The sequence below is a fragment of the Fusarium falciforme genome, chromosome 5 (genome assembly GCF_026873545.1).
Source record: "Fusarium falciforme chromosome 5, complete sequence".
In the NCBI taxonomy this organism is placed as follows: domain Eukaryota; kingdom Fungi; phylum Ascomycota; class Sordariomycetes; order Hypocreales; family Nectriaceae; genus Fusarium; species Fusarium falciforme.
This window is the reverse complement of record NC_070548.1, coordinates 3,651,200-3,664,860: the sequence shown is the minus strand read 5'-3', so window position 1 is coordinate 3,664,860 and position 13,661 is coordinate 3,651,200. Positions and strand designations below refer to the sequence as shown.

At 50.8% G+C, this 13,661-nt stretch overlaps 6 protein-coding genes across 6 annotated transcripts; 2 read left to right on the top strand and 4 right to left on the bottom strand.

The window, feature by feature from the left end:
- Nucleotides 1-379: 379 nt before the first annotated feature.
- On the bottom strand, nucleotides 380-1,555 carry NCS54_00736300 (Hypothetical protein; the record flags this gene model as incomplete). The annotated part of the gene is made up of 4 exons (XM_053152794.1): nucleotides 380-1,019; nucleotides 1,069-1,141; nucleotides 1,196-1,425; nucleotides 1,479-1,555. 4 exons carry the CDS (start codon nucleotides 1,553-1,555, stop codon nucleotides 380-382), a joined length of 1,020 nt encoding a protein of 339 aa, XP_053008769.1.
- Nucleotides 1,556-1,934: 379 nt separating this feature from the next.
- Nucleotides 1,935-3,260, top strand: NCS54_00736200 (Zn(2)-C6 fungal-type domain-containing protein; the record flags this gene model as incomplete). Its single annotated transcript, XM_053152793.1, has 1 exon — nucleotides 1,935-3,260. One exon carries the CDS (start codon nucleotides 1,935-1,937, stop codon nucleotides 3,258-3,260), a length of 1,326 nt encoding a protein of 441 aa, XP_053008768.1.
- A 370-nt stretch (nucleotides 3,261-3,630) lies between these two features.
- On the bottom strand, nucleotides 3,631-4,383 carry NCS54_00736100 (WSC domain-containing protein; the record flags this gene model as incomplete). Its single annotated transcript, XM_053152792.1, has 1 exon — nucleotides 3,631-4,383. The coding sequence occupies exon 1, from the start codon at nucleotides 4,315-4,317 to the stop codon at nucleotides 3,631-3,633; it is 687 nt and encodes a 228-aa protein (XP_053008767.1). The 5' UTR covers nucleotides 4,318-4,383.
- A 1,632-nt stretch (nucleotides 4,384-6,015) lies between these two features.
- Nucleotides 6,016-6,735, bottom strand: NCS54_00736000 (Endo-1,4-beta-xylanase; the record flags this gene model as incomplete). The annotated part of the gene is made up of 2 exons (XM_053152791.1): nucleotides 6,016-6,415; nucleotides 6,467-6,735. 2 exons carry the CDS (start codon nucleotides 6,733-6,735, stop codon nucleotides 6,016-6,018), a joined length of 669 nt encoding a protein of 222 aa, XP_053008766.1.
- A 1,053-nt stretch (nucleotides 6,736-7,788) lies between these two features.
- On the top strand, nucleotides 7,789-8,615 carry NCS54_00735900 (Carbohydrate esterase family 4; the record flags this gene model as incomplete). Its single annotated transcript, XM_053152790.1, has 2 exons — nucleotides 7,789-8,485; nucleotides 8,542-8,615. 2 exons carry the CDS (start codon nucleotides 7,789-7,791, stop codon nucleotides 8,613-8,615), a joined length of 771 nt encoding a protein of 256 aa, XP_053008765.1.
- Nucleotides 8,616-11,054: 2,439 nt separating this feature from the next.
- NCS54_00735800 (HET domain-containing protein) lies at nucleotides 11,055-13,330 on the bottom strand (the record flags this gene model as incomplete). The annotated part of the gene is made up of 2 exons (XM_053152789.1): nucleotides 11,055-13,055; nucleotides 13,124-13,330. The coding sequence occupies 2 exons, from the start codon at nucleotides 13,328-13,330 to the stop codon at nucleotides 11,055-11,057; spliced, it is 2,208 nt and encodes a 735-aa protein (XP_053008764.1).
- Between the last annotated feature and the right edge of the window lie 331 nt (nucleotides 13,331-13,661).

Below are 13,661 nucleotides of genomic sequence, written 5' to 3'. Positions count from 1 at the left end.
TGCAGTGGGTTGAAGGTACTGGTGTGAGTGACATCTCTGATAAGAAGGGTGAAAGCCACTATACGCTGGGAGCAAAGATGTCGAAGAACTGGCCTGCACCTTTGAAACTGAGCAATCAGTCTATTAATGAGTCCCAGCAACGCGTCACGCGTTCTAATGTTGCTGCCGTAAGAACAGATACAATCAACGCTGGAACCTTGTGGATTCGGTGACGCTTCCAAAAGAAGACATCAGCTATAAAAACAATAAACACATATGCCTACATTAAAATCCAATGCCGAATAAAACCATAGCCTAGAACTTTCAACCATGCAACCCTTCACAATGACTAGAATATGCAAGAAGCCCTTGTGCCTATGTTTACCTCGTTATATCAATCTCACATAGCCAGCAACGGAGATAGCTTCTTCTCGGCGGTCCACTGGTTGATCTCGATGACTGTATTCTCCCATAGACCCTTGACTTGTCCACCATCCTCAGCGACTGGGTTAGGATCTTCCAATTTCCCAACTGGAACGAGAAACTTCCCCTTGTACTTTTCAACATTCTCCCTGACCTCGGTCGCAGCAGCTGCAAACAACGAGTTTGCGGCACCTTGTTCAGCGCTTATGAACGACATGCGCGCTATGGCCCTGACGAGGAAATTGTTGATGGCTAGCACGCCTTCAGTGAGGACCTCTCCTGGGTGCACGGCGATACATATTATAGGGAGACCTTTCTCATCGAACCGACGCTGGAGTTCTTGTGTGAAGAGTACCACGGCCGCTTTTGATACACCATAGCGAATCATGTCAAAGCCGAAGAAGAATTTACCCATAAACCTCCACTGCCATGGGTAAGAAGGTACCGGGTCCCTGAAACATGTAGCTGAGTCAAAGTTAAAGTTGAAATGACTTGGTAGCATGCTGATATGGGCCGTGGAGCTGACGTTGATGATCCTGACGTCAGCATTCTCGTCCCTAGAAGCATTTTTGAGAAGCGGCAAAAGGCGATTCGTGAGCAGAAAAGGTCCCATGTGACTGTAAATCGTCAGTCATGTGCTCTTAGCATAATGATGGTTCTCCTTACTTGGCAGCCATGTGCTGTTCGTATTTGCCGTCTACCAATTCACGGGATGATGTTGATGCCGCTGCATTGTTGACTAGGAGTTTGTTAGTGATCGTACCAATACGCAAGGTTAGGGCTTGGGAAATACTTAGAATTTCAACTTTTGTCTCCCTTCTCTTCAACTCCTCGGCGGCAGCGGTAACGCTAACTGGGTCGAATAGGTCAAGTATCAACCATTGGACATTGTCCGGATCGATAGCAGGGTCCTTGATCAAGGTCTCCTTTGCATGCAGAGCCTTTGATTCGTTGCGAGTGGTCAAGTACACCTTGGCTCCCTTCTGGGCAAGTAGCTTGACAGTTGCGAATCCGATGCCAGTCCTGTAGAAGAGGGCGCATCAGTTGAAGCACTGCGCCGTGCAACTCGAACTTACCCGGCTCCCGTCACTACAGCAACCTTGCCGCGAAGATCTGGAAGATCTACTAAAGGATTCCACTGTTCGGTAGTCATGGTGTGCAAGCTCACTGTGATGGGCAGAACAGAGACAACGTAGAGACAACCCTCTCAGAGAACCAAACTTCCGGTGTAGGCTTCTTTAAAGGGAGTTAAGCATTCGCAACAATTTGTAAACCTATACTAGCTACCTGGTCACCACTGGTATGAGCCGGGACGCTAAATCTCTTGAATAGGCGCTGGCGGAGGTGGCGGAGCGCTTGCGGAGATGCACTGATACTATTCGAACCTAATACGCGCATCCCTGATACCTCCGACCCAGGTCCGCAGCACCTCCCAAAACCTACCAGATCCATCCTCCGCATGACCGCAGTTTGAAGGGGAACCTGTTCCGATCATCACTCCCCTCCGCCGTCGTTCGCCTTCAAGATTCGCCATGGGTCGGCGGTCCAAGCAAACGTCTTGCTTCGCGTGCGTCGAGACCAAGCGTCGATGTGACAAGAGACTCCCGTCGTGCTCGCGCTGTCTAGATAGGGACATGGTCTGCACATACCCACCTGTCCTGCCCAGCCGCCGACGTCCGCCGCCCGACCCTACCACCATCGACACTGCTCCTGACGATGGATTCAGTGGTGTATGGGCCCCCACTGGCTTCGATGGCGATGCAGGTAGTGACAGTCACGTCGGGCTTGTCCCGGATTCGGCGCTGCTTGACTCGGCGTTGGCTGCAAGTCTAATGTGCCCATCTTTTAACTTTTTGCCAACACCATCCTCGAGTACGATGATCGATCCCCCCGCCTCTGTCCAGCTGACGAGGAGATTTGGGGACTTGGATTGGTTCCTCCAGCCTCAAGCTTGGACAGTAGCGTTCCATTACAAACCGCCAGATGCAATACCCCCAGCTTCTGTCTTCTCAAACTTCATCCGGGGCCTACAAGACTGGTTATCACGCTTTGTCCGCAACGGCCACAACCCTTTCATCCACCGTCATCTTTATTCCGAGTCAGGCTACCCGCAGTGTATACAAGATGCATACTCTGCTATTGCCATTTCAAACGCTGCCACCGCCGAGAACGAGAACATTGTCGGTGCAATCTCATCCGCCCACATCTCCAATCTACTCAATTCGGAGTCAGCTTCAAGCTCCATATCCTTCAACTCACTCTCTGCTAGAGATCATCTAGCCCGCACGCAAGCCCTTCTCATTCACATCCTTCTTGCACTATTCGCTTCCTCTATTCAACGTCGTGCCAGGGCTGAGAGTCTAATGAGTACCCTTCATTCCTGGAACACTCAGCTATGGGAATCTGTAAACCAAGATACAACATTCGCTCCTCTATTACGAAACATTACCCCGGCATACGGTGGAACTCATATCGGAGACGTCGATCCCGTCCCAGCCCTATACCGAGCCTTTGTCCTCTCCGAGTCCATCCGTCGAACCTGGCTACTTTGCAACCTTGCCACAGGTGTCTACAACAGTCTCAGAGGCGAATTCGCCGAGGGGTGTGGGGGCGATATCCAGATCACGACCCATGCAAAATTGTGGGAGGCGCCCTCTTCAGCGCGTTGGGAGGCCGTTGCTCGCCACACTGACCCGTTGTTCATCTATAGTCTCCACGGCCCGTCACTTCTCGAACGCGGTGTCGGTGCTTCCCAGGTGGACGAGTTTGCACGGCATTTGTTTACAGTCATGTGGGGGATGGAGAAAGTAGAGAGTTGGGTGGTGAGAACAGGGGATGAAGTTTCGGTGGTGTATTAAGGTCAGTCATCGCGTCCTTTGCCGCATGGGGCTCAAATCTATGTACACCTATGTAACACTTTGCATAAGGTGCCATTTTCAAGGCCCTGGAACTTCTCATCTTGCCCAATCCCAGGTGTTGGATAATCCCACCGAAATGGTGCCCGAGTGTTGTTCGAAGCACATTCTCACTTCATGTCATATCAACAACGAGGGGCATATCACGCTGACGATCCTCACAGAGAGATATTTGTACATTTACGTCTAGTCCAGCTATGAAGCCTATTCCCAGTTCTATCCGGACCCAGCCGGTCCATACAAATCCGACCACAGTTGGCACTTTCATCCCTAGAAAGTACTGCAAATACGAGCCCTGGCAGCCAGAAGAACGCTAGCTGAAAAAGACCTTGAACATCCTGACAAACTTGCCGACGGGCGATGAGAGTCTAGGGGCGGCAGCGCTGGGGACGTCGGTGCCAGTGGCGCTCGGGGTGCTCTGGGCGCCGTTGGTGCTGTCGGCAGAGGTGCCCTCAGCAGCAACGCCCTTGGTAGGGGTGCTCACGGCAGTGGCTTCGTCGGCAGTGGTGCCATCAGTAGTGGTCGAAGGGAGCTTAGAAGACAGAGGAGTCGAGGGGGGCGTGATGCTGCTGATGGTGGTGGACGCCTCAGTCTTGCCGTCGTCATTGTCCACCACCAACTCTAAGCCCGTGTTGAAGACACTGTATGCCACAGGATCCTTACCACCGCAAGCCTCCATCGGATAGGCAGGGCATGGGTAGTTACACTGAGTGTCCTTAACCAGGGCCGACTCGGGGGGGTACGTGTCGGCGCAGTGGCAGCCGTCAGGGCTGGTAATGGCGACAGTTTTGTTGGCGTCCAGGCAGGCTTCGTTGCAATATCCCCCGCTGATGAATACAGACTTGGCCTTTATAGGCTCAGCACCGGCCGGGAGCTTGCTGAAGCAACCCTGTGAGGTCCTCTCGTTGAGGATAGGGAGCGTCGCGGGTTGTTGTTTCGCATCGCTGGCGACGGCCAAGGTGGCCCAAGAGAAGAGAACGGCGTGTATAAGTCTAGTCATTGTAATAAACTGGTTTGCTGACTTGTTGAGGTAACGACTGTGGTGAAGAAGATGAAGATTACTGAGCGATGCACCGAGATATTTGAGGTTTTGAACTGAGGCGCAGGAACAGCATGATCCCCTGTAATCTAAGCATGACCCACCTGAAGCTGCCTGCCGATTGGTTGTCTTGTTGGTCCTTGTCAGCGTTGTTGGTTGTCATGGCTTTTAGTTACGTTACCAGGCAGAGGCAGGCAGGGATACGTTGTCTTGTTAGTGTTGGAAATACGGCATTTGATCCAAGAAACTTGCAACATCTGGCTACCTCTATAAGAGAGCAATTTTCAATCAGGCATCTTCAAATACTAGAAACATGTAAAAAACGCGATGCTAGTTTTAGAGAGCAACTCCCATGGTTGTTGCTTTTTAGGAGCATCAAGGAGGATCATCTGTAACGTCAATGCATCCAATCAAACCTCGTTCTTTCAGAGACTCAGGCCACTCGCACTGCACCACTCTGTACGGTTTAGTGCAAATCCTTCGTTTACGGAGTTGAAACGAATGCCTGCTTCCAATAGGACAAGCCCTCGTGTCGTGTCTCAGTCATCAGACGAAACGAAATTACCATGATCATCGTGCCACGTGAATGTTACTAAATATACAGAAAATGAGGGTCTATTGAGAAAGGAGAAAAAACTCTCATGACTTGATCAATGGCCCGGACTCTACGCAAACAAGAGTGTTGGCAGCACCAAAATCAATTCGACGCCAAGCCCAATGCCAGCGCATCCTTCGCATGTAGATCAGACGGGAAGTGGCGTGGAATCCTCTGATGAACATTCCTACTGGCACAAATCCTTGCCCTTCAGTGAATGTTCATCCAGATTGACCCTTGCATCAAGGCTTGGCAAAATGTTGACATTAGCCAGTGAGCGGGCCAATCTGCCGAGAGGCTTGAAGGATTAGAAGCAGATAAAGAAGAACCGCAATGAATCATCAGAAGGATCAAGTTTCACATGCCCTTCTTGAAGATATTTGCGAGTTTCTTCGACCAACACCGGGAAGGTCATGATAACTAAACATGGTAGACCCCACAGATCCCCGGACTGTGTTTCTTATAGAAGGTTAGGATTCCAAGCCCGAGGTTCCGGGACAACACGGGTAAGTGAGCAGCTGTCCAATCATACCGCAGTGTTTCGTTTTCTTGGTTTCTGCTCCCATTGTCTAGAGCCATTTCACTTGATGTACAAGGCCGCCAACTCAACTCCAGCGAACTTGCCTCGAAGCTTACAGCTAACCAACGCCCATCAGAGCCTAGCATAGGTTCAATGACTCTTTTTTGGGAAAACGATGCAACCATACGCATCATAGGGGAGCTTTTTAAGCATGTGGACTGCCTTGGAAGCGAAGGAACGTCACACCCGGATCTACATGCACCGGCTAAATGCACGACCCCAGTACATCCAACATCAAGTATGGTTTCTGATACGTATATTTACTGCTCACTGGCATTTATCGACCTGCATGAGTGGCACTTCCCCCTAAAAACAGGGATAGCTAAGCTATGTACGAGAATCAAAGACCGTTGAGACCGTAGGCACGCAACGAGTGTACACCCTTAGGCAAGATTGACCTAGAATCCAAGGACCGACGAAATTCCTATCCCACAAACATTCCCCTTATCAGATTCCTCAAGACACTGAAAGCTGTTCAAGTCCCTTAAGAAACAGTCATGGTGGCAGAGCCAGAGCTGTAGTAACCCTCAACAGCAAGAATCTGGTAATCGAAAGATCCAAGCTTCAGGCCAACATTGCTCCAAGCGTTGAAGTGAGCACCAGTGTTGACAGAGCCGCTGGAGCGCTTGTTGCGGCGGACAGACCAGTACTGCTGGAAAGTGCGGGTACCCTCAATGGAGGGAGCGTTGGTGCGGGTGCTGGTGTAGATGTCGTAGACGGAACCGTCGACGTTGACCTCTCCCTTCTTGGTGGCGCCAGAAGAGGGGTTGTAGGTTCCAAAGTTCTCGACGATGTAGTACTCGATCAGAGGGTTACGAGTCCAGCCGTAGACGGCGAGGTAGCTGTTGCCGTTGGGGTTGTAGGTGCCAGAGTACTTAATAGTTCTAGAGCAGGCGTCAGTATACGAAGAGACACAACTTTGACTGTGTTCTTACCTAGCAGCACCGGGGTTCCAACCCTTGCCACCAACAAAGTTGCCCTGATTGCCGCTCCAGGAAACGCTGAACTGGCCAGCGTTCTGGTTGGTATAGGTGACAGTGTTGGGGTTGTCAGTCCAGAAGGAGTAGTAGTATCCGCCGTGGTTGCCGGTGGAGCTCTGAGTGCGCTTGGAGAGGGCAGGGTTCTCAGAGGTCTCGGCCGTAGGGACGGCGAGAACACTGGTGAAGGCAGACACGGCTGCGAGGAGGTAGCTGAAAGAAACCATTTTGACTTGTGCTGATGATGTGATTTGTGTTGGCAGGAGATGATGTCTTGCTAAACATGAAATCTGGTCAGCACGGAGTCTTATATACGTCACTTCGGGATCTTCTCAGCCTGAAGTCGACGACGTTGTCGGTATAGCTGAAGCTATTAAGCTTCAAGGACGAAAGGAATTTCCTAAAAGAACCTACCGGAACAGAATTGAATAGGGTCCGTCGGGCCTTGGCTAGATCGATTTTACCGGTGAGGAGACCTGGGAAGCAAAAAGAAGTCATCGAGAAGCCATGCGGTCGCTTTTATTGCACTACGTAGGTACTCTACCGGAGCTCCCTCATGTAAATTACTCCGGGTGGATACCGCCTCCTCCGGAGCCAGGATGAGACAAGGCATTCATCTCCGAGTCACGAAACCTTGAACTCAAAAGAGGGGCTCGCTTTACCCGGTCCACGTTTGCACTACCGGAGGATCGAGGCCCGGGCCGTCCGTGTGAGACCTTCCCAGGAAGGCAACTCAGTGAGGCCATCTCGGCACGACAGTGTCCACATGACAACACCGAGGAAGAGGGCTGAGGGTCCCGGCTATTCTGGACAACGAGGTACGGTAACATCGGCATCCCCGCGTGGTCCGGGACTTGAATTTACCCGTCCAAACATTAGCTGGGGAAATTTCCGTTATGAGAAAGGGGTGGGTGGTCCAGGGGGTCCGGGAAAATTCAGCCTGAAACCGCACGTTTTGTTTCAGGCACATCTTCCGAAAAAAGAGGGTGGTTGCATAGTATAGCTGGTGTATATTAAGCACTAGCCGCGGCTAAGTCTGGCCGGCATCTGCTCATATCTTGTCAAATGACATGATTGGTTTGTAGGAGAGTGTTGTATTCTAAACCTGATTTATGGAACTTTTGATTTACTTGGTGCAGAGTTGTACTCACATATATAGCCTTCTTGGAAGTCAACCTTTTTGACGGACCACCTCATGGTCTGATCCAATTCTACTCCAAAGAATCCTTCTTTCGCCATTTTACTTTCTCGCACATAATTCATTCGTATAGGCAACCAAAATGCCGTCATTCTTGAAGACCGCTGTCAATCTGCTCCTTCTTGCAGCTAGCGCTGCCTCCCTCCCCGTTGCCAACCCGCTGGACCTCTTCGAACGTCAGGCGTCTCCTGGCGTTGTCATCCGCCAGTGCAGCAAGCCTGGCGTTCTGGCTCTCGCCTATGATGACGGCCCAGCGCAGTACACCAGCCAGCTTGTAGACATACTCAACAAAGCCGGTGCCAAAGCCACCTTCTTCTGGACCGGTACACTCTATGGCTGTGTCTACAACCACAAGGACGCCATCAAAGCCGCCTACAACTCAGGCCATCAGATCGCCAGCCACACCTGGACTCATCCCTCGAACTTTGGCAGTCTGAGCACCAATGACCTCACGCAGCAGATGCAGCGCTTCGAGCAAGCCATGGTGAACATCATCGGCAAGAAGCCCGCGTACATGCGTCCACCGTACCTTGCCACGGGTGGAAACGTGCTGCCCACGATGAAGTCTCTCGGATACAAGGTCATCACCAATGATGTTGATTCTGGCGACTGGAACGGCCAGACCGCCCAGCAGAGTCAGCAGAAGTTCCAGCAAGCCGGTGCCGGCGGCAACGGCCATATTCCTCTGATGCATGAGACGTATGCCAGCACGGTTCAGACGCTTACGCCTTGGTTGATCAACTGGGCAAAGCAGAACAACCTCAAGCTTGTCACTGTTGGTAAGTAATACTTCAACTGAAGCGAAAATTGCCTTTTGAGACTGACATTTTTACAGCGGAATGTCTCGGCGATGCCAACGGCGCTTATCAACCTGGAACCTTTACTGGCAATGGCCAGTCCACTTGCTAGACGCAACAGAGTCCACAAGGTTCAGGTGATATTTGCAGTATTGTTGACCCGGTCACTGAAGTGGGAATTCTGAGTTGGCCATGTTGGATATCAAATTGCTTAGGAGGGAATCCAACCGTACATATTATGAGAACTTTACCAGGTTACGAGATTGAACGATGTTTATGCCATGTCTTATGCAATGAATCGACCTTGACGTGATCGTCGCTCTCTAAGCAGCCCAAATATTTAACCCGAGGCAGGACATAGGGAGTCGAATGTTGAAGTAAGCACTCGTAGAGACGCCGCGGAGGAAAAGTGGCTTGTCTGTTGGTGTAGCTTCGGCTCAAAGTTCGTTGCAACAGTCTGTAGAACCGCGTGACAGTGAACAGTGATCAGGGCAGTTCCCTCAAACACAGTCAGCGGGAAGCATATTGATCCCTGACAAAAGTGGCTGACTCTGCATGAGTTGTGTGCCTGTTGGACACGGGAGGAATTGACAGTTATCCGCCTGGGAAGCAGAGGTGCAATTGGTTTCAACACCTGACCACAACTGAGGAAAACAGCAGATATTAAGTCAATCAACAACACATGTGCTGCGTGTTTCAACCAGGTTACACAACCCCAATCGTTTGGCGGTGATGTGATACCTGGTGATCGTCAATGAGTCGGCTCAAAGACCAGTGACAACCCGACGTTCACAACATCAGCCTGCAATCTGTCAGGTGATGCCTGGAACCTGTCCTACAACCAGGAGACTTCATCACCAGCATCATTACTGGCCCGTGATTGTCCCCTCAGCTCCTTATGGTCAACGTATCTTGGTGATTCATGGCATCAATCACTTAGAGCCGTCGTCAAGCGCAGGAGAGCGACAGTCATCCAACGGATCCAGCAATGAATCAACGTCGCGGAAGAAACATATAAACTCCACGATGTCTTGAGCTAGGAACTTTTCCAAATCAAGCAAATATACAACTCTCTACTCTCAATACAACTACTATCTCGGTTTATATACCATCGCGGCTAGTCTCGCACTCCTTAGCCGGAACCAAAAGCTGCTACACCCATCCCGCGATAAATATAAGACACCATGGGCTGGCGATGTACCAACAACGGCTGCGCAACAAAGACCCTGAATCCCATAGAGTCGTCAGTATGCCTCCACTGCGGGTGCCGATGGGCCGTCAACCCATATAAGATGACAGATCCCCCCGCCCCAGCGCCAGACAACAAGGAAAAGAAGAAGGAGGCCGAAAAGAACAAGGAGAACGATCCAAAGAAGTAGAGGGCATTCGGGGCCCGGTCTGTGGACGCTTCAGCGGTGCGAGGCGGCGTGCATGTCTCAAGCACCAGTATGGGCACTTAATACTGCTAAGCTTGGGGTTCAGGCGTCTAAATGGGACTGGATTACCGGCCAGCATAGGCCAGAGAAATACCCTGCAGCATGAGCATCTGATTCACCAATCACGAAATGACGAGCGGTTGGGACTCTGACAGTGACTCCAGACGGTATGCATTCCCTTGGCCTTAGATGGCCTTTTGCAGAGCGAGGTCTATGCATAGGCTAACAATTGTCACATACAGTATCTTAATTTCGATGCTATGATTGTGTTCGAGAATGTCTTTCTTTGCGGGTGATTCGTTGCGGTCACGCCTGATGCTCTCGTTCTCTTCGTAGATAGTTTCTTAATTATAGTGTTTTCTGCTATTGCGTTTTATAACTTTTGATGTCATTGTGTATTGATAAACGTGCCTTTTATTATTGTGGCTGGTGGCCTCTTCTGAAGACGTCATCAATGACCACATCGAAGTGAGCTGGTCAGCATCAACCCCTCATCCCCACCAAACCTTTACTCCGCAACATCTACAATTCCCTTGACACGGTTCGGGCGCCTTGTCGTGCTTTTTGAGCATCGTTCGTAAGCTCCCGCTCCCCATCCCCAATGCGCGTAAGCACCCTCTTGGGATTCAGATACTAACGGCTTCCACCCCACTCTATTCAAAGCAAATGAAGCTGGAGTGTGAGGTTTCGATGCTCTTATTAAAGACTGGCTGAAGATTAGACTGTACAGGTTTCGTTCAGTTGTCGGCTCTGAGTTGAAAGCAAGCTGCCCATGCAGAATTGGTGACAAGGCTGAGCGCATGGAATTAGTCAATGTAACTTACCCTACGTGGAGGGTAATGGCAGCAAGCTAACTCTAGTCTAATGTAGGTACCAATTGAGGAGAGAGGTCACGGTGTGGTAGTAAATCGCGCAAACGTGGATGAACGGGGGCAAAAAAGGTCAAAAATGAAAGTTGGGTTTGAGGGACAAGGGATTTGAACCCTTAACCTTCAGGAGATTCCTAGTTTGCTGGAATCTGACGCGCTACCGTTGCGCCAGCCCCCCTTGTTTGTTGAAGAACGTCGTGAGAAATATCCCTCAAGAATGTGGTGTTGCAGAACTCCTCGTCCGACCTACACGATCTCAACACTCTGGAACACCAGTTTCTGAGCAAGTTCACCATCCATGGTTCCTTCCACGTAAGTTTCGCCGACCAAGATCCATCCCCCAGGCCCTTGGCGTAACACAAGGGGTACATGAGCCCCTGCTACCAGGCCCACCACATCGCCAACCCCCATCCTTGCTGGGCCGAGACCCAAGTATCCTTTCTCAGTTATAAACAAAACTCTATCGATTCCAACGTCATTCATGGCTGCAGGAAATATGTCTCCCTCTTCTGCATCTGGCTTCTTCTTCAGCTGCAGGTCATGCTTGACACCCGACGCGGACCCTGAAATGCGGGCCAGGTAGTTTGCAAAGTGAGCTTCGCAACCTTCTGGCGCAGGATGAGAGGTGAGCCAAATATTCATCAGTAGAGTGCGGCATAGTGCACTTGGTACAGTGGCTGAAGGCTGGTGTTGATATGGGATCTCCGCCAGGCGACTCTTCTTAGGATACCACGAACGAAAGGCTTGATAGAAACCCGACTCATCCTCTTCAGTCTTGGGCAGTGCAACCGCAGCTTTGATCGTGTCCAGCAAATGTGCTTCCATTGAGAGTCTTTTCCCATCAGCGGATAAAGAAAACCCTCTCTGAACCTTTGACGCAGCGTGGAAAATCCTCCAACCAGGATCATGAAGAGGCTTCCCGCGAGCCTTCTGAGCTCTCATCTCTCTGAGGAAAATAGGTTCCATAGCAACAGCGCTCGCCATCTTGGGAACCCAGCTTGGATAGCCCACGCCTTTGCCACCCCAGTCCGGTTGTAGCGCTTCATCAAAGACGTCTTCTTCGGGGGGCGCAAACTTTGGATCTTGCTGGGGGAAGCGCTTCTTGGCCTTGTACTGGTCGAGAAGACGGTTACCAATTGGCTTCTTGGATTTGAACTTGTATGATTCACGGGGAAGGGGGTGGTTGACAAGTGAGAGCACAAGTAGCCCAGCATCACCTCGCAGGAGACGTTGAGCAAGGTCGATGTAAAAGTCTCCCATGTTCCGGTTATCATAATCAGGTTTGAGAGGAGGTTGGCCAATCGATCCCGGGTCCGTGATTCCCAGAAAAGCCCAGGCCTTGTCCCGCGGGTCACCTGCCATCCTCGTTGCCCCAAGCATGGCGACATCGAGAAAGCTCAGCCTTGTCCCGTGCTGTTTGAGGTCAAAGATGGATGGTTGGAAAGTGACCCAAGAGGGAATGAGCTTGGAAGAGCAATTGACAGCAACAAAGTAAGTCCAGTCCATAGCCTTCTTGAAATCCGCAGTCGGTACTTCAGCTCCGTTGTAGAAGAAGGCATACTCCTTTGAGAGAATAAACTCTTGCACCGTCCAAACCCGGCTCCACCAACTCTCAGTGACAATTGTGAGAAGGCCAATCCAAGATATGAGTTCGGACCCAGTTGAAGTCGCATCAAAGAAGGCCTTGGCGGTCTTGTATTTCTTTCCATGGAACTCGATGTTGGCATTGTCAGGGTTGGCAGGGAAAGATGGCCAGACTTTGAGAATCCTCATGGCAGTGTCTCGCTCCGTGTGTTTCCGCCCAAGCCATATAAAGACCTTTTCCGCAGCACTGTATATCTCCCCCATGCGAGCGACTTGTGTAGCCTTTTCGTTGCTATCAGTTTGGTTGATGCACATGGCATCTACCCAGATAGGCCTCCCATCAAGATACTGTTGGAGGCCAATCAAGGCAGCGTGCAAGTTGGCCCCAATAGAGAACCGACGATCGTTGAGGATGATCTCAGCACTGTCCGAATGGCTGAACATGGGAACTTCGAGTTCAGTCTCGCGAAAGTCGCGGCCTCGATTCATCATTGGACCAAAATCGGCCCAAACGTACGAGAGGCAGACATAAGGCGGGATCTCAGAAGCCGAGTAGGTCCGGAGGGTGCATCGTAGCGTCGAATTTTGGACATCGACATGAACAAGACGGATCCCCTTCGGGTCTTGAATTGGAGAGTGAACAAACTCCTCTTCAGGCAAGGTCTGCTTGAGGGTCAGCATTACCATCGTCATGCACGTTTCTTGTAGCCATGATAGGAGGCACTACTCACCGGTTTTGATGAAGAACCCTGCAGAGAAGATAGAAACCCACTCAACCTCTCCTTTTGTGACTGTCCCAAGGCTTTATACCCAGCTTTGACGCCCTCAGCAGTCGAGTAATCCCATAGAAACCTCGCTAGCGGGAGCAGACCTTGCGTATTGTCTTGGGGGTCGAACTTGGGGTCACGACGAATACGGGCTTCCCACGGAATCTCCATCGTGGCAATGTCTATTCAAGACACTTTGCAGATACTGTAGATGCAAGTGCCAAGATTTGAGTTAATATATCTAGGACTTGTCCAGCTTGACTCCTCTGACGTAAGTTGCCAGGGTGGCGTGTCAATCTGTGAAACATTGGGGGCGCAAGGATGAGCGCTAAGGGGCTGATCTCTGACAATGCATGAATGGGAATTTCTCCATTGAAGCCATCACTATTTGGTATCACAAGCAACGGAGAAAAACTACAATGTAACGCTCGGCTTATTGCTTGTAGTCCACTCAAGGTTGCCAAAGAACAAACGTTGCGCGTCCATACAAGGGCTGTCCGGA